We start from the raw sequence: 19,951 nt of genomic DNA, 5'->3' as shown, positions 1-19,951 counted from the left end.
GTTTAAACTGAAGAAACCATGTTATGGAAGAACCACTCTAAGCATTTAATAATGCACAAAAATGTTAAATTCACTTAATTTTGGTATCTTTTCTGATGCTATATCTGCCTTATTTTTCAAGTAAGAGATTCGTTATTTCATACATCTTTGAAGGTACAAAGCTAATAGACAATTTTGTGACAGAGGAAATGGCAACAACACAACTAATTGTAGTTTGGACTTTCAGAGAAGTGCATGCACAGAGGTACACATCTATGTATGTACCGGGCCGAAGCCAGTGCCGCCTCGACTGGCTTCCGTGCAGGTGGCACGTAAAATGCACCAATCCGACCATGGCCGATGCCAGCCTCGCCTGGCACCAGTGCAGGTGGCACGTAAAAAGCACCCACTACACTCACGGAGTGGTTGGCGTTAGGAAGGGCATCCAGCTGTAGAAACATTGCCAGATAAGACCGGAGCCTGGTGCAGCCTTCTGCCTTCCCAGATCCCTGGTCGAACCGTCCAACCCATGCTAGCATGGAGAACGGACGTTAAACGATGATGATGATGATATGCATGCATCCATCGTCGTCGTCGTTTAGCGTCCGATTTCCATGCTGGCATGGGTTGGACGGTGCAACTGGGGTCTGGGAAGCCAGAAGGCTGCACCAGGCCCAGTCTGATCTGGCAATGTTTCTATGGCTGGATGCCCTTCCTAATGCAAACCACTTCATGAGTGTAGTGGGTGCTTTTTACGTGCCAGATGAGGCTGGCAAACGGCCACGATCGGATGGTGCTTTTTACATGCCACCGGCACAGAGGCCAGGCGAGGTGTATATGTATATATTACCGGCCACACATAGAGTGAATATGCTTTATTTGAATGCCCTTTCGCTGTGGGATAACATCCAGAGTAAGCTCCCTACACAATGCCGAGTGTGCATACACTATGTATTGATAATTGAGAAGTCCCTTAACCCCTTGGGGATCAGTGGAGGTGCTGCAGCCATTAAGTGTATCTAGGGTGAGAAAGCCTGGCAGAGCTCATCCCCCTCCAGGCTCAACTCATTTCTACAGCTGAGTGGACTGGAACAACATGAAATGAAGTGTTTTGCTCAAAAACACAACAGATTGACCAGTCCAGGGATCGAAACCACAATCCTTAAAGTCATGAACCCAACACCCTAACCACTAAGCCATGTGTCTCCACTATGTATGTGTGATTGATAATGTTTACCTTACTAGAACTGCTTTTAATTAGTAAATTAAATTTCTTTTAAACATGCTATGCTGCAACATATCATTAAACTTCACTCTATTTGCATATACGTCACACACCAGCGATTCATTTCATTTCGAGGAGATCCAAGTGCATTGTATTGATAAGCCACAACAATGGCAAAATAATGGTATCTACCATTCTCAATTACCTTAGAGTAAGTTGTCTTATCTGGTCTGGGACACTTGGTGTTCTTTAACACTCAGTGTCATCATGTAGGGAGCTCTCCTCGGACACTATTCCAAAACAAAAGGGCATTTAAACAAAACACATACATTATGTGTGACTGATAAAGATTATATTACTAGCACTGCTTTTAATTTGTAATTTACTATGCACAGACATACACAATGGGCTTCTTTCAGTTTTTGTTGACCAAATCCACCCTCAAGGCTTTGGTCAGCCTGGGATGAGAGTGAAAAAAACACTTGCCCTAACTGTTGCAAAGTGAGATTGAACCCAAAACAGTGTGGTTAGGAAGTGAACATCTCAACCACACAACCATGCCTGAAGTATATTAATTTCCTCATTTTCAGAGTCAGTCCTGACTTTTGGGAATGTACTTTATTATATTAACCGTTTAAGCAACTTTACTAAAGTGGACATTGCTAAACGGAAATAATCAGTGTAAAATGAAAAACTCATTGAGTATGGATCAGAAAATAATATAACTTACTAATATCATAAGCCAGGATTTCTCTCTGCAAGGTTTGTATGAAAATGGTATTAACAGCAGCAGCATATGTCATGTTAAAGATATTGTCAGGTACAACCTGTGTAGAGCTGGAACCCAGAAGAAAAGAAAATGTTTATGTAAATAAAATAACCTGGAGAACAATGTTGTGTATGTGTGTGTGTGTATTCCCTCTGTCTCTTTCGGAGAGGCACAAGCACCTACACGCACACATACACACATGGCAGTAACTTCCACCTACCGAATTCAATCACAAAGCTCCGGTCGGCTCGGGGCTATAGTGGAAGACACCTACCCAAAGTGCCACGCAGTGGGACTGAACCCGAAACCATGTAGTTAGGAAGCAAGCTCCCTAACCACACAGCCATGCCCGCGATATATATATACATATATATATATATATATATATATATATATATATACAGGGTGGCCCAAAAGTAGGTTTATAGGCACTTTAAATTTCTTTTAAATCATTTTATTACATTTAAATTTCTCTTACAATTAATTAAATATGCATAGAATAATGGTTTCATATTCTTTTATAATTAAGAACTAAACTGTTAATATATAATATATGAATGCAAAAGACATAGTTGAATAACTGTAAACCTACTCTTGGAATCGTGGCCGATGGCACGTAAAATGCACCAATCCGACTGTGGCCGTTGCCAGCCTCGCCTGGCACCTGTGCAGGTGGCATGTAAAAAGCACCCATTACACTCACGGAGTGGTTGGCATTAGGAAGGGCATCCAGCTGTAGAAACTCTGCCAGATCAGACTGGAGCCTGGTGCAGCCTTCTGGCTTTCCAGATCCCTGGTCGAACCGTCCAACCCATGCTAGCATGGAGAACGGACGTTAAACGATGATGATGATGATGATATTAGTTGCATAAAGTTACATGGTTTGGTTTTCACATTTTTATTGTATTTAAAAAAATTTTTTTTACAATGTTGAAGTGTGTTAAACATTGAAAAATTTTTTAGTAATGTTCATAAAGTTCAATTAGCGCTTTCATATGTTTTGTAGTAATCATCAGATTTCAAAATGTATTGACTGACAGTTGAGTTGAGTTCTTGACAACTGTGTGAAGAATGTATGAAAGTGCTAACTGAACTTTATGAACACTGCTAAATATTTTTTTAATGTTTAACACACATCAACAATGTAAAAAAAAAATTTTTTAAAAACAACAATAAAAAACATGAAAACCAGACTATATTGTAACTTTATTCAACTGATATATTATTCTATACACATTTACACAAATTCGAAAGAAAATATATATATATGGTTAAAAAAAATAAAAAGACATGAAACAATAAGTGTGTGTGTGTATATCATCATCATCATCATCGATTAACGTTCGTTTTCCACGCTAGCACGGGTTGGACGGTTCGACCGGGGTCTGGGAAGCCAGGGGCTGCACCAGGCTCCAGTCTGATCTGGCAGTGTTTCTACAGCTGGATGCCCTTCTTAATGCCAACCACTCTGCAAGTGTAGTGGGTGCTTTTTACGTGCCACCTGCACAGGTGCCAGGGGAGTCCGGCATCGGCCACGATCGGTTGGTGCTTTTAACGTGCCACCGGCATGGAAGCCAGCCAAGGCGATATATATATATATACGTGGCACACTTGTAGAACTCCATCGGTTATGACAACAATGGTTCCAGAAGATCCGATCAATAGAACAGCCTGCTTGTGAAATTAACGTGCAAGTGGCTGAGCACTCCACAGACATGTGTACCCTTAACATAGTTCTCAGGGAGATTCAGTGTGACACAGACTGTGACAAGGCTGGCCCTTTGAAATACAGGTACAACAGAAACAGGTGACACTGGCACTGACCATGCTTGAATGGTGCTTTTTACATGCCACTGGCACGGGTGCCAGTCAGGCAGTACTGGCATCGGCCATGACAATGACTTCACTTGACATCGTATGTGTGTGTGTGTATCATCATCATCATCTAGGTTGGATCCTCTCTCCCAATGGATGGATAGAGGATTGGAGACCATATACAGTAGCAGCAGTGGAAAAAGACAGCTTGACAGGAATGCTATTCATTAAAAAGTATTGGTGGTTGAAATATTTGTTTCAGAGCTGGATACAGTTTCATGCTACCAGCTCAAATTATTGGCATTTTGTGTTGTCCCACATAAAAGGGCACCATTCGAGCGTGATCGTTACCAACGTCGCATCAGTGGCACCTGTGCCGGTGGCACGTGTAAAAAGATTCGAGTGGGGTCATTGCCAGTACTGCCTGACTGGCCCCCGTGCTGGTGGCATGTAAAAAGCACCCACTACACTCTCGGAGTAGTTGGCGTTAGGAAGGGCATCCCTGGTGCAGCCATCTGGTTCGCCAGCCCTCAGTCAAAATCGTCCAACCCATGCTAGCGTGGAAAACGGACGTTAAACGATGATGATGATGATGAATATTCTACACCTTCAATAATAAAACTATTGATAATTTTTTCTAGTAATTAGCACAAAAAGAAATAAATAATAATAATAAATGCATAATGATAATAACAATAAAAAAAACTAATTAATAAAAGAGAATTAAAAAAAATATACTGAAACCTTTGAGTAAATGTATTATCTTTTTGAGAGAGAGTTACTTCACAGAGGACACTGGTATCATCTTTCTGGAGGCAATACATGAGAACTGTGTCACTGATACCCAAAACTGTGTGTACTGATAACGGAAATGTTCCATAGTTTTCTACAGGTCTGAAAAACAAGAGGAAATTATAATCATGATTATTATTGTGTTTGTTTGTCTGTGGACAAGATATCTCAAGAACCGCTGGATGGATTCCGATGAAATTTTCAGGGATTTTTGGCCTCATGACTAGCACGAATTGATTAGATTTCTGGATTATTTTTCCGCCTATTTTACTTATTTTTTGAGAGCGGTCGGGTTCATTTTTAGTTTTCTTGTTTGTGAGAGCAGTTGAGTTTATTTCAGATATTCTCATTTTAAAAAATCATCTCTGGCTCATCATTGAGAGGATGTTGCTGTTGCCTTGGCAGAGGTTTGCACTCTCTGAGTGATCAGAGATGTACATATCGTCAGCCACTAAGGAACATGCTCAACTGGTTAAGGTCAAGCAACTGACAAGCAAATCTGTGGTATTCAGCATAATATTTGCTGCATCCCATCTTTTATACCAAGACCAAAATATGTACATATTAATCCTATAGGCACATGGGCTGAAATTTGGGGGAGGGGGGGGGAAGGGGCTGGTTGATTACATTGATCCTAGTGCTCAACAGCTCCCAGAATGTGATGCAATATGTAATAATATTTACTTACTCAAATGAGCCTAATAAGCGAGGAAGAGGACATTTTACACTAAATTCTCTGCCTCCACATATTTCAACAGCTGATTTATCAGTTGATTCAACTAAAAAAAAACGAAATAAATAAAATGATTTAATGATTATAAATAAAATCAAATTTTGAAAAACTCCAGTGGAAAATATTGTAGGTTTGTGTGTGGTCAGTTGCTATGATATATTTCAAAGTGGAGTTATTTCAATACTGGAGTCAAGCCAAATGTTATTGTTCGGAAAATTTACAATTGAAATTTTATTGTATCTGAGGAGAGTCATTCACTTTTAGTGCCTTATTTGACACACACACTAGTTCAGTTTCCATTCATTTTCTTATTTTTGCGAAAATATCCGTTGCGTCTTGCAACCTTTTCAATAGTCGTTGATTCTGACTATTGAAAAGGTTGCAAGATACAACGAAAATTTTAGAAAAGATAAATAATTAAATGAGTGGAAATTGAACCAGTGAGTGTGTTAAATAAGGTACTAAAAGAGAATGACTCTCCTCAGATACAATAAAAGATGCTTCAACACATGAATTCACATAAAGAATCTTGCACACCAAATACAAAAATGAAATACAATTGAAATATTATACAGAAAGGATACATTACAAAGAAATAAACACTGATAGTTTGAACTACTAGGTGTAAAAATCTTGTGGAGAAGGCTACTAATAATAACAGCTAAATCTTCCCCAAATCACACACACTGCCACCATAGAAGGAAAAAAGCGAAAAAAAACAAAAAAAAACAATAGATGATGTAGTCACATGATGTACTGTTTGGCAAAAAAAAAGACAGGACTGTCATAGTTAGAATGGTGTTAATCATTAATCTATGGACCTATGATCGATCAATCAATCAATTAATTAATCAATCAATCAATCAAACAAACAACCACCACCACCAGTTAGAATGGCTTTAATCATTAACCTATGGACCTATGATTAAACAACCCACCACCATAACCACCACCAAACTGCAGCCATCATCACCATCATCATCGTCATCACCACCCAACATCCATGTTCCATGCTGGCATGGGTTGAATGGTTTGACAGGATCCAGCATGTTGCAGGGCCATGTTGGGGTCCAATGTCCTCTTTGGCATGGTTTCTATGGCTGGATGCCCTTCTTAAGGACAACCACCTTACATGTGTATCATCATCATCATCGTTTAACGTTCATCTTCAATGCATGCATGGGTAAGTCAGTTGACAGGAGCTGGCCAAGTAGAAAAACAACTCTATGCTACTGTATCTGTTTTTGGCAGGGATTTTACGGCTGGATGCCCTTCCTAAGACTAACCACTTTGCAGAGTGGACTCAGTGCTTTTTATATGGCACTAGCACAGTTGAGGTTAGTTTTGCCATGATTTTTACAGCTGGATGCCCTTTCAAACGTCAACCACATTACAGTGTGGACTGAATGCTTTTAATGTGGCACCAACACTGGCAGGGTAACCAAGTAACTTGCAAGACAAGGAATTATGAGAGGGGCAGGGGCATTTGAGGAGGAAAACTTGTGTCAGAGGATGAAAGGTTAGAATTAGAATGTGATAAAGAGACAGAAGCAGGTGTCTTGCTACAATAGAGGGGGCATTAGAGGATGTTTTTTTTGTACTGTAGGCACATTGTGTGTGTGTGTGTGTGTTCGTGAACATGTTTGTCTCCTTAACATAGGAAAATAACTCTGAATAACTTACTGTTGTTTTCACGATAAGTAAACAATGCAATCACTCCATTGTCTAAAAGAACACCAATATCAGCTGTGGGCATACCATAGTTATTCAATGGTGACGATGGGAAAAAAAACACTTGGTTGGCAGGAGCAGGAAGCAGCAATTTGTAGGTATACATAGGAGGTGGTACCACCTGTAGTGCCATGGGGGTTACCAAAATCTGAGCTACAGAAGAAATATAAAATTTTAAATAAATTTTCAGTTTCTGTTTGAGAGAAAATAAAATTTAAACTTCAAATTGTTCAACATTAAAAAATTCAATCCATATTCTTAGTTAATTATAAATGAGATGAAATACTTGTCTAAACCATAGAAGCAAGGCAAAATGGAAGTAAATATGATACTCTCTCTTTTACTTGTTTCGGTCATTTGACTGCGGCCATACTGGAGCACCGCCTTTAGTCGAGCAAATCGACCCCAGGACTTATTCTTTGAAAGTCTAGTACTTATTCTATCGGTCTCATTTGCAAAACCGCTAAGTTACGGGGGCCGTAAATACACCACCATTGGTTGTCAAGCGATGTGGGAGGGACAAACACAGACACACAAACATATAAAATATATATATATATACGACGGGCTTCTGTCTACCAAATCCACTCACAAGGCTTTGGTCGGCCTGAGACTATAGTAGAAGGCACTTGTCCAAGGTGCCACGCAGTGGGAATGAACCCAGAACCATGTGGTTGGTAAGCAAGCTACTTACCACACAGCCACTCCTGCGCCTATGATATGAAATAAAAAAGTTACATTAGAGGTTAGCTTGATAATTAACTAAGGATATAAAATTAACTATGGATATCATTAGTTGATGAACTTTGCACATGATTTTTTCTACCTAAACTTTTTGATATCAAACCTGTCTGGAACCATCCCTGATTCAAAAGAGATCCTAATTAAAACCTTCCAATAAATTTTCAGGTAAATTTATGTTAAAAAAACCAGCTTCATAATGAAAAAGTTATTTTACTAAATTCTTCAGTATTTTCAAAATTAATTGAAGCTAAGCAGTGTATTTTCAATAGGAATTTGATAACAAAAGGGTAAAAGTGATTTAAATTAAAATTCCTTAGCTGATGTTTCAAACATCAGCTAAGGGTCAATATTCCGGATAAAGTTATTTTGTTATAAATATTATTTGATCTGATTTACAATTACAAATATTGCATTTTACACAGTTACTCATCATCATCATCATTGTTTAACGTCTGTTTTCCATGCTGGCATGGGTTGGACAGTTTGACTGAGGTCTGGAGAGCCAGTGGCTGCACCAGGCTCCAATCTGGTCTGGCAATGTCGTATATATATATATATATATATGTTTGTGTATTTGTGTTTGTCTCCCACCATTGCTTGACAGACCAATGTTGGTGTGTCTACGTCCCCATAACTTAGCAGTTTGGCAAAAGAGACTGGCAGAATAAATACTAAGATTACAAAGAATAAGGTCTGGGGTTGATTTGTTCAACTAAAGGCAGTGCTCCAGCATGGCCGTAGTCAAATGACTGAAACAAATAAAAAAATAAAAGAATTTAACCCTACCTCCATCAATGACAGCCACAACACTTTCATCACTGACTACAGTGTTCCAGTACCATGAGTAATGCATATAGCAACCATCTGAAGTGACAATATGCAGCTTGTATGCTTGTTCAGGGTCCCATAGAAGAGCTGCAACTTCCTTCTCTTTGGCTGGATCAAAGACTAAACTCTGTTTTAGGTACCAGTGATAGTTGTTAACTGTCCATAACTGGACTTGAGGAGAAAATTTGCAAAGAAAAAAAAAAACAGAAAAAAGGTTAAATATAATTTCATGGCAAAATATTGAACATATCAAAAACAAATATGTAGTAGTAGCAGTAGTAGTAGTTCACCATCCTTTCCGTTTCTGATTACATATAGATATTGAAAGAAAATGTTTATGTATACACACATACCAAAACCACAGGCATTTTGGTTTAAGGAAAAAAAAGAGAAAAAAACCCTACCTCCCTTATCTTGTCTGCAAATCTCTGTCCCTACCTCAATCTTAGCTCCTTCTCTTCATTCTAAATAATATTGCATACAACTAGAGTGAACATTTAGCCATCTGAAGATTACTAAATAAAAAAAAAAAAACAAGGAGCTGAAGGGGCTTATGAGCAAGCCATGTAATGGGTGCTTTTGCATGCCATTTGTGTGACACCAGTGTAGTGACACAGTAATAAAGACATCTATTAATAAATCAGGCAGATTAGTTTGTTAGCACGATGAAATATTCCTTTAGTGTGAAATTAGATCAATGAAATAATGTTAGAAAATCTAGTGTCATTGGTCAATTTAAAATATAGGCAAAAACATCTTGAATTTTATCCATTTTTGTTCCAAAAATTAAGATTCAAGACGCTTCGAGAAACTCAAAGAACCTTCAGTAGAAGGATGTAAAAGCCCAAAATTTTAAGGGATTTTCAGTGATTTCGAGATGTTACACGAATCTTTGTCACTCGATTACACATTTTCTTTCTTTATGCTATAAGTGAGAAATATCTATTTTGATATTTCATAATGTTGCTTAGGTGTTTAACAAATGGCTTTGTGTCATACTAAAATCCTTCCTTTCAATTAGTCAAGGATGACAAACTAGCTAGAGTAAATTAAATAATCTACACTCTTGTAGATTTAATATTAGACATATTCCAATGCCAAATAATACAGATTTCTTTATTACCTGTCTATCTTCCTTGCTTTTACTGAATATGTAAATTATGAAATAACAATTTCTTTATTAACAAAAAAATAAAAGATATTTTAAATGTATAAATACTTTGGAACTTCTCCTTTTAAATATTCTGTACGGAATATTGCATGTAAAAATTGTATTTGCCAAATATCTGTTTTGACCAAATAATTGAACACCTTACAGATATCCTATATAGAACTCTTCTAAATTTAAGACATTGATAATTTCTTTTTATAGTTTTGTTTGTTAAAGATATAAAGTAAATAAGTAGAGTTATAATACACAGAGGATTTTTAGGAGGCTGTACTTCTGAAAAACTTAAACCTTGTGTATAATACGCACCCCTTCTCTAACTTGAATGTGCGTAATTAATCCAGCAGCACCTAGTCGAACAAACACTTTCGTGTATGCCTTATACAATAATGGTGATGCTCTTAATAGTTATATGGGAATATAAATATGTTTGCAAATTGTTTTTGTTACATGTTATTCTGTGTTCTGAATACTTTTATTTTAATAAATGTTGTTTACTGCAAGTAATGGATAATTCTTTTATGACTTCATTGCTTTCAGGCTTAGCTTAAGATATTTTCTTGCCCGACACCACAAAATGCGTCTGAATAAACATTGCTGGACAGCAAATAGAGATTCAGATATTGCTTAGAAAATAATTTTCATTTTTAACCTCATATATAGTACGCACTAGGGATTTTGACCTTTAAATTTTGGGAAAAAAATGCGGATTATACTTGAGGATTTACGGTATAACTAATGAAGTAATCTTAGACACAATACTTTATTTAATTAAATAGCCTTCTGAAAGCAACTTATATACATTTATCTATGCTAAACATAAAAAAGAGCCTTTAAACATGTAACCCCATAAAAGTAACACATCATAACAAACAAGTATATGCCATGACTGCAATGTTGCTTGGCTTGATGGGTTTTCTTCTCAAGCATGACATAATGCCAACGGTCTTGATCATTGCCTCCATCTCCATGAAGCCCTATGCTCAAAAGGAACCTAGCCACTTTGCCTCCGTGAGGGCCAATGCTCGAAAGGAACCCAGCTATTTTGCCTCCATGGGGTCAACACTTGAAAGGAATGTATTAAAAGTATATCAGTTCCTGCTTTTCTGGGTCCTGGAAACTTACAGAAAATGCTATTTTTTATGTTTTCTTGTTCCAGTCATTCAACTGTGGCTTTACCTTGAAGGGTTTTAGTCAAACAAATTGACCCCAGTATTTATGTCTTTCTTTTTTTTTTTTTTTTTTTACTAAAGTCTGGTACTAATTCTATTGGTCTCTTTTGGTGATACTTAAACAAACGAAAATTGGCTGTCAAATGGTTTGTTGACTTGTTACTTCACAAAGCTGTTTGTTTTGTATACTGTGCCCAGGATGTGTAGCAGCCTTCTCAAGCACTTATACTCAAATGCCTGGATTCTTTGCCACATACCAGCTGTAAGAGTCCAGCTCTGACACTCATACAGAAGATTGAGGTCACCAGAGACTTGTACACTAAGAGTTTGATTGGAAAACTTATGGAATTGCTATTATTATTATTGCACTATAAGCTGTAATAATGACTTCTTATCTTGGCACCAGAACATTTTCTTGCAATCACACATCACACTTGATAGCACACTGAATTATACCAGTTTATTACTGCTATTTGTTTGATTACTACAAGAGGCAATATTCTATGAAGTCATATTCTTTGGTATTCAAACTTACTGAAAGACTTTGGCTGGAGTTTTTCATTTTTGTTCAGTTCTTCACACCATATCAGCAACACTGTGGAGTCTATGTTCCAAAGAAGTTTCTTCACCTACAGTAAAGACAAAACAATCACATTAATGAACTTCAGATAATCATTTACCAATATTTTTAAGCAGATTCATCTATAGCTGTGTCTGCCAGGACATATTTGCTGTTCACAAACATGTTCTTATTTGGCAAAAAAGTGCGAGTTTTTAATGAAAGAATACAATGAATTCAATCAGAGTACATGATCAGTATTTATCTTTTAACACATAAAGCGCCATGGGCCACAATTATGGCCCAGACTGATGCATTTAATTTATGGGCATTTGTTGGGGTCTAATGTCACTCAAACACTCCAATACCCCCCAGAATGCCAGAGGACTAATAGTTCAATTAATGACCTTTCAGATGATGTAAAACTTGCCACCATTATATATTAAGAAGATATTTTAACTATTTTTTTTTGTTTTTTATGTGTGCACGGTAGTCTCATTTTCATAAAATGTGCTCAGCAGTCCATGCTATGTAAGTGCAAATCCCAGTGCTTTATGGGTTAAACACAAGTCCAATGCCCTAATATTTCTGCTATTTCACTATCTTTTATAATAATACTATATGTTCATCAACATCTACTTTTCATGCTGGCATGGGTTGGACGGTTTGACAGCACTTGGCAAGCCAGGGAGCTGCACCAGGCTCCAACTGTCTGTTTTGGCATAGTTTCTATGGCTGGATGCTCTTCCATATGGCAACCACTTTACAGAGTGTACTGCACATTTTTTTTTACATGGCACCAGCAAAGATGCCTTTTATGTAGCACCAGCACAGGTTCATGTGTATGTGTGTGTATATACCTACATATATATATATATATATATATACACACACACACACACATACATACATGTATATGAGTCTCTGTATATGTGTGTGTGTACCTATATATATGTGTTTGTATGTGTCTTATTGTTTTAACATTGACTTTCCCAGGTTTGCATGGTTTGGATGGAATATGTTGAGGCAGATTTTCTACAGAATGCCATTCCTGTTGCCAAACCTCACCCGTAAGTAAAGTAATATATTTCCTCATCGCCCTGTTTTTAGTGGAAGACTGGAAACAAACTACCTTGATTGTATGATGGTGATGCTCATTTATAACACTCGTGTGATGTCACAAGGTATACACTCACACACACACACAGAGCTTCTTTCAGTTTCTGTCTACCAAATCCACTCATAAGGATCTGGTTGACCCAGGACTATAGAAGTCACATACCCAAGATACTGTGCAATGGAAGTGAACCTGAAACCACATGGTTGGGAAGCATGCACAACTGTCCAACCATCCATCATTTTGAATCCAGGTTTTGTCTCTGCTAACAGGGGTGGCTGGATCTCCTCAGTGCCATAGCAACTGCTCCCACACCATCTTGCCCGGTTTTGGGCATCCTCCCTCCCAACCTCCTCCTCCACATTTGCCTCAGTCTACCTTGCTTTCGCCGTCCATTTACCTTAAACTCTAGCACCCACTTCAGAACATGCTCCTCATCCCTCCTCAACACATGCCCATACCATCACACTCCACTCACCCTTGCCAGCCGTTCCACTGATTCTTCCAACCCCAGCATCCACCACATTTCTTAAAAATCATGGTAGAGGCCTTGGTCTCAGGACCACTCATGTTTAGAAACTAAGGTTGGGGGTAAGCAAGGACATGCTCTCCATAGAAAATCCAGCTATGAAAAAGCCTCAAAAAAGCATGCACACCTGTATTTATATATATTCAAGTAGATGTATGTATGTATTAGTGTCCCTTCTAAATAGCAACTGTTTGACCCTTTCATTACCATACTTCAGTTGAAATACACTGCTTTTATTTCAGTTAATTATTAACATGAAATTTTTATGGAAGATTTTAATTTAGAACACTTTAAAATGGAAAGTTTGTATCACAGAGCCACATGTGTCTCAGCTGGGTTGGTATCAAATCATTAAAATAAATCAAATAAAGGTTACAATTAATAAAAATAAAGCAAAAAAAAATCACAGCTAAAACAAGTAAATAGCTTTAAAAAATTAATAGGCTAAACTGAAATAGATACCTGTGTGGTTTGAACATCAAAAGGTAAAGTGAACTCCCCATGTTGTAAACCATTCTGTTCAAAGAATATAATATCATGTTTATTTGGCTTGACCTGAGAACTAACAATTAAACTGCCAGTAGGTCTGAAACGAAAGGAAAAGATAAGAAGAGGTTTGTATGAAGTATAGAATGGATAAGTCCTTTCACGCTCCATTTACCTCAAACACAATCACCCTCCTCAGAACATGCTCTTCATCCCTCTTCAACACATGTGCATACCACCCCACTCCATTTGCCCTTGCCAACCATTCCACCAATTCCTCTAATCCCAGCTTTCCATCAAATCCTCAGTCCTCCTCTTATCAAACAACGTCACCTCACACATCTCTATTTTATAAAACCTATCAGCACAGCAAAAAAAAAAAAAAACAGAGAAAAAGAATCTTACTTCCAAGCAACCTCTTTTTCTTGACCAACTACTAACTCACTGGTGGAATGAAGAACAGCCTCTCTTGTCCAAACTCTGAGCTGACGATAACCTAAGAGAACAAAAAGAAAAAAAATATACCAGATATATCACCACCACCACCACCTGGATACACTTCCTGTCACCAATCCTTACCTGTTTTCAAGCAAGATATTTCCCCTAATCCTTCACAATTAAACAGCACAATGGTTAGATAAATTTACACAGAAGATTGTAAATAAACGTCACCACTTTTATGGCACTGATGATTGTTTACAACTATTGCATAATGTTATGACAAGGAGACACAAACACATAGTGATCAGGCTTTTCTCAGCTTCTATCTACCAAATCTACTTTGGTTGGCCCAGCGATATAGTAGAAGACATTTGTTCAAGATTCTGCACAGTGGGACTGAACTTGAAACTTGTATAGTGAAATTGTACACTCCTCTCGGTAAAAAGTGGTAGGAGTTAACCATTATAAATAGACTAGTAGCCGGTCGTCAAGAGAGGGTCGAGAGTTGATGAGATGAGTGTCGACAGTTCAAGTCAGTGTCTTGTGGAGTTATCAGAGATAGTAAGACAGAAGAAGTTAGTGTATTACTATTCCGGTATGAAGAGATACAACGGTATCCGATGACTAGTAACTATTGTAGTTACTAGCATAAAACAGCAACTACAGTACAACAGCCGTCAGACATCACACCAGTGAGAGGAGCCCACTTTACAACCAAACTATATGGTTGCTGATTGCAAGGCATACTTCTTAATCATGCAACCATACTGGCACCGATATTAAGTGAAGTAGAATATAATTTAATTAAGGAATTTACTTTCTCCTTCAACTTATTGAAAATACAAGTAGTTATGAGTTGTGCTCCTCTTAAGGCACGAAACCTCACAGTTTATCTCAGATTATCTGAGTTACAAAATGAGCTTCTTAACCACAACAAATGGTGTAAATTAAAATATTTGTAACAGTAAAGTTGATCAAATATATTTATAATAACATAACATTATATTTCAGAAATATTTATTTCTTTATTGCTCACAGAGGGGACAAACAAGGACAGACAAAGAGATTAAGTCAATTACATCAACCCCAGTGCATAACTGGTACTTATTTAATCGACCTTGAAAGGATAAAAGGTGGAATTTGAACTCAGAATGTAAAGACAGACAAAATACCCATTTCTTTACTGCCCACAAGGGGCTAAACACAAAGTGGACAAACAAGGACGGACAAATGGGTTAAGTCGATTATATCGACCCCAGTGCGTCACTGGTACTTAATTTATCGACCCCGAAAGGATGAAAGGCAAAATCGACCTCAGCGTAATTTGAACTCAGAACGTAGCGGCAGACAAAATACCGCTAAGCATTTCGCCCGACGTGCTAATGTTTCTGCCAGCTCGCCACTTTTTCAGAAATATAAAAAATTCAATACCTTGATGTATGGTAGAAGTCACAAAGTATTGGCCATCTCCACGCCAACTAATATAGGCCTTCATATCATCCCATTCTAGGGCTGGCTGGGCTGGCTTAAATAAAAAATAAAAAAGATAAATTGTTGTACATGAAGGAATAACAAAAGAAGCTGTAGTAAAATATCAGAAGAGAAACATGAAACTTAAGAAATTATCTAAAGAAAGGATCTTAACCTCAGATTTCTTCTTGGCTGCTTCTTTACCTTCGGTTCCATGGAACTGTGTTTCTTTCTTACCCCAGCCAACGTTTATGAATTCAGCTAAAAGAAAATAATTAATATGAAAAATGCATTTTACGTATAGAAATATATATCACAGGACCTCTCAAAATTAGACACCAATACTTAAGAATTATCTATGCCTAATAAGATAACCTATGAAGACAAACCAACCAATATGAAAGTGATCCCCACAAACATTTTCCACTTTACCAGAATGAATACAACTCAAAATAATGACACTTAGACATAAGAAATTCACAATCAAGCATAATAAATGTGGATTCCCATCATCAGCTGCCGAATGGCACTGCAAATGCTGCCTTGTTTTCAAGTAACTCTGCCATCTGGGATGAAACTTGTGCAACTTCAATTTCACAAAGGAGTTCTATAGAGGATTAGTGGAGGGGAGGTGTGATAATGTTCTTAGGGAGAATCTGGGCATCAATGGGGACAACTTTTGGGTCGGGGCCTATGGACAATAACCAGAGATCCCTGGCCTGGCAGTGCTATCGGGAAGTATTGTTCGTTTGGGATAAGCTCTACAGGTACAGTTCGAGATACACTGGACCGACTTGCCCAGGATGCGGTCAGAGCGATGAAACCGTTCTGTATGCACTCATGCAGTTTCCAACCATTTTAGACCTGTGGACTTATGTCAAACAGCTGCTGTCATGTGTAGGACGAATTCAGTTATCGGCTGAGTCTATCATGAATATTGCCCCGCCACCTTCCCTTAACTGGGAAGGCAAGGCAGTTTTCATTGTACTGGTGGCTATGGTGAAAGAATGTGTGTGGTTGACTTGTGTGAAATGTTTAGAGACAAACACTTTCCTCTCTGGCCAATCACTCATCAACTTTTTCAAGTACCACTTGAAAAAGAAGGTGAGAATAAAGAGGGAAGTTTTGTCTCATAAAAGTTTTGATAAAAAGTGGGTGAATGTAGCAAAGATGGTACGCGTATATGATGAAACAACTTTAAGAATGATCCTGAAAATCCAAAAGAGAGAGAGCGCTTTGCTCTCATGTATTACTTTCCCTGCCTGAGGTTACTGTGGTCTTTTTCATAGGCTTTTCTTTCCATGGATAAACCTAATCTGTTTTACATTTTTACCCTGCCTTATTTTGCTGTTTACACGTCCCAAATGCTTTCAATCCCCTTTGATCATATTTTTCTTTTTTTTTCTTTCATTCTTTCAAAAAGAAAAGTTCTACATTGTATTGTCCCCCCTGTGTTCAGCCCTGCTTGGCTAATAAAGAAAAATATCTATCTATCTATATATTATATATATATAAGGAGTGAATATTCAAACAAATACCCACAAAGATAATTTTATTGTTATAATTATCAGCGGTAAATTTAGATAATAACAACAACAAAAATATAGGTGTAAAAATATAGCAAGTAATAATAGCATTCAATAGCTAGAGAATAAAATTTATAATTACAATTAAAAATTTATATATATATATATATATATATATATATAGGTGCAGGAGTGGCAGTGTGGTAAGTAGCTTGCTAACCAACCACATGGTTCCAGGTTCAGTCCCACTGCATGGCACCTTGGGCAAGTGTCTTCTACTATAGCCTCAGGCCGACCAAAGCCTTGTGAGTGGATTTGGTAGGCGGAAACTGAAAGAAGCCCGTCGTATATATGTATATATATATATGTGTGTGTGTGTCTGTGTTTGTCCCCCTAGCATTGCTTGACAACCGATGCTGGTGTGTTCATGTCCCTGTCACTTAGCAGTTCAGCAAAAGAGACCGATACAATAAGTACTGGGCTTACAAAGAATAAGTCCCGGGGTCGAGTTGCTCGACCAAAGGCAGTGCTCCAGCATGGCCGCAGTCAAATGACTGAAACAAGTAAAAGAGAGAGTAAAAGAGTATATATATATGTATGTATGTTAATTGTATTTTTATATACATAATGTTTTGTGTATACAACCCATTCAAGTTGTGGAAGTTGTACCCCTTTATGTGGTTTACTTTCTAAATTATCTGACACAGGCTCTACTTACTGGCTGCAGTTGTTCTGTTTATATTTTGTACTTGAAAGTTCATTCCGCTGTCTTCTTTGTCTCATAATGCTTGACTAATGTTTTTATATTCATAAATTCTGATGATTAAATTAATTTTCTCTTTTTTCTCATTGGTAAATCTAATCAATATATACAGTACACTATGTGTCAAGATATATTTAATACAATATATGAATTTGCATATGCAAATTAATTCCACTATTAATTATTCTACTACATATATTCCACTATTAACTTGTATATTCAACTTACAGAGAGATTTCATGCATTCAGCTTAAGCCTTTTCACTACACTGCACGACTGGATTTCTATGCATATATGCAATACATTTTATGTATATACACACACAACAAATTAAAATTGGGGTTACTGCACAAGTAAAAATATAAGGAAAAGAATCTGAAAATGCAGGAGTCTTTTAAAAGTATTTATTAACCTAACCGGTTTCACTAATTTAAAAAGATTTTCAAAAATAAAGTATAAGGCTTTGTGTATCCTCTGTGACAAATCAAAAAATAGTTTACATAAAAACATTCAGATCAGGGAATAAAATGTTTCACAATGATAAGAAGGTAAAAATTAGTTTAAATAAATATATCCAAATCAAGTAATAGAGCCTTTGACAAGAAAATAAATGGTGTTTGGTTTGTCAATCAGTGGGTGCTAAAGTATTAGTCTCACTGTAATCAGAAACCATCAGTAAGACTAACACTTTAGCACCCACTGATTGACAAACCAAACACTATTTATCTTCTTGTCAAAGACTCTATTACTAGATTTCGATATATTTATGTAAGCTAACTTTTATTTTCTTATCATTGTTAAAACTTTTTATTCCCCGATCTGAATGTTTTTATGTAAACTGTTTTTTGACTCATCACAGACAATACATAAAGCCTAAAACTTTTTATTATCATAATCAAAGACTCTATCACTTGATTTGAATGCATTTATGTAAACTAATTTTTGACACCACAAAGGCTACACAAAGCCTTTTGAAAATCATTTTAAATAAGTGAAACCGGTTAGGTTTATAAATACTTTTAAAAGACTCCTGCATTTTCAGATTCTTTTCCTTATATATGTGTGTGTGTGTATGATGCCTGTGTGTGAACAGTCATGATACACAGCAGTGAAACATAGGCTGTGACCACTGAAGACATGCACAGACTTGAAAGAAATGAAGCTAGAATGCTTCACTGGATGTGCAATGTCAGTGTGCATGTATGACAGAGTGTGAGCACCATGAGAGAAAAGTTGGGCATAAGAGGCATCAGATGTGGTGTGCAAGAGAGATGACTGCACTGGTATGGTCATGTGATGTGTATGGATGATCACAGCTGCATAAAGAAGTGCCAATCTCTGTGAAGGGAACCTGTGGAAGAGGTAGACCAGGAAAATATGGGACAAGGTGGTGAAGCATGGTCTTCAAACTTTGGGCCTCATGGAGACAATGACTAGTGACCAAGACCTTGGCGATATGCTGAGCTTGAGAAGACCCATCAAGCCAAGTGAAATCGTAGTCATGGTCAATGCTGGTGTCATGTGGATGATACCCATGCCAGTGGCACATAAATAACACCCATTACACTTTCAGAATGGTTGGCATTAGGAAGGGCATCCAGCCATAGAAACCATGCCAAATCAGACTAGAACCTGGTGCAGCTCTCTGGCTTACTAGTTCCAGTCAAACCATCTAATCCATGCCATCATGGAAAGCAGATGCTAACTGATGATGATATATATAATGCTTTTGTATTGAAACAAAATATAAATTTCACAGATTTAAATTATATTGTTGTAACACACATACAACTCATTATAAAGCTCAAAAATAATCAACTTATTTTTCTCATTTATCGCTGTGCATCAAATTTATTTGCAAAGAGTATGTCAAATATGTTGTAAATGCACAGCTTTTGCATAAACTAAACCTGCAGTCACTTGAAAAATGTGAGAAACCTGTTTGTGGAATCATGTACCAGTGTATACATATGCATATATTTCGGCAGTTTTGAATACATACACATATGCAACGCTTATGAAATTAGGTACGACATTTAGTGTAGAAAATAACAATGTAGAATAACAAATGAATCAATAACTGCAATATTTTGTACATATTGAG

At 37.2% G+C, this 19,951-nt stretch overlaps 1 protein-coding gene across 1 annotated transcript in view; it reads right to left on the bottom strand.

The window, feature by feature from the left end:
- LOC115209805 (putative elongator complex protein 1) overlaps positions 1 to 19,951 on the bottom strand; it is a 72,579-nt gene that overhangs the window by 43,227 nt on the left and 9,401 nt on the right. The window contains exons 6-15 of the mRNA XM_029778356.2: positions 15,734 to 15,819; positions 15,520 to 15,613; positions 14,053 to 14,143; positions 13,624 to 13,747; positions 11,492 to 11,585; positions 8,575 to 8,787; positions 6,997 to 7,197; positions 5,269 to 5,359; positions 4,533 to 4,682; positions 1,935 to 2,041 (exon numbers count right to left, since the gene is read on the bottom strand). Of these exons, the coding sequence (XP_029634216.1) occupies positions 1,935 to 2,041; positions 4,533 to 4,682; positions 5,269 to 5,359; positions 6,997 to 7,197; positions 8,575 to 8,787; positions 11,492 to 11,585; positions 13,624 to 13,747; positions 14,053 to 14,143; positions 15,520 to 15,613; positions 15,734 to 15,819 (1,251 nt within the window). The remainder of the gene's footprint in view (positions 1 to 1,934; positions 2,042 to 4,532; positions 4,683 to 5,268; positions 5,360 to 6,996; positions 7,198 to 8,574; positions 8,788 to 11,491; positions 11,586 to 13,623; positions 13,748 to 14,052; positions 14,144 to 15,519; positions 15,614 to 15,733; positions 15,820 to 19,951) is intronic.

This window comes from Octopus sinensis, linkage group LG3 (assembly GCF_006345805.1).
Source record: "Octopus sinensis linkage group LG3, ASM634580v1, whole genome shotgun sequence".
Lineage (NCBI taxonomy): Eukaryota > Metazoa > Mollusca > Cephalopoda > Octopoda > Octopodidae > Octopus > Octopus sinensis.
Note: the sequence above shows the minus strand (reverse complement) of the source record. Positions and strands in the feature narration are given on the sequence as shown.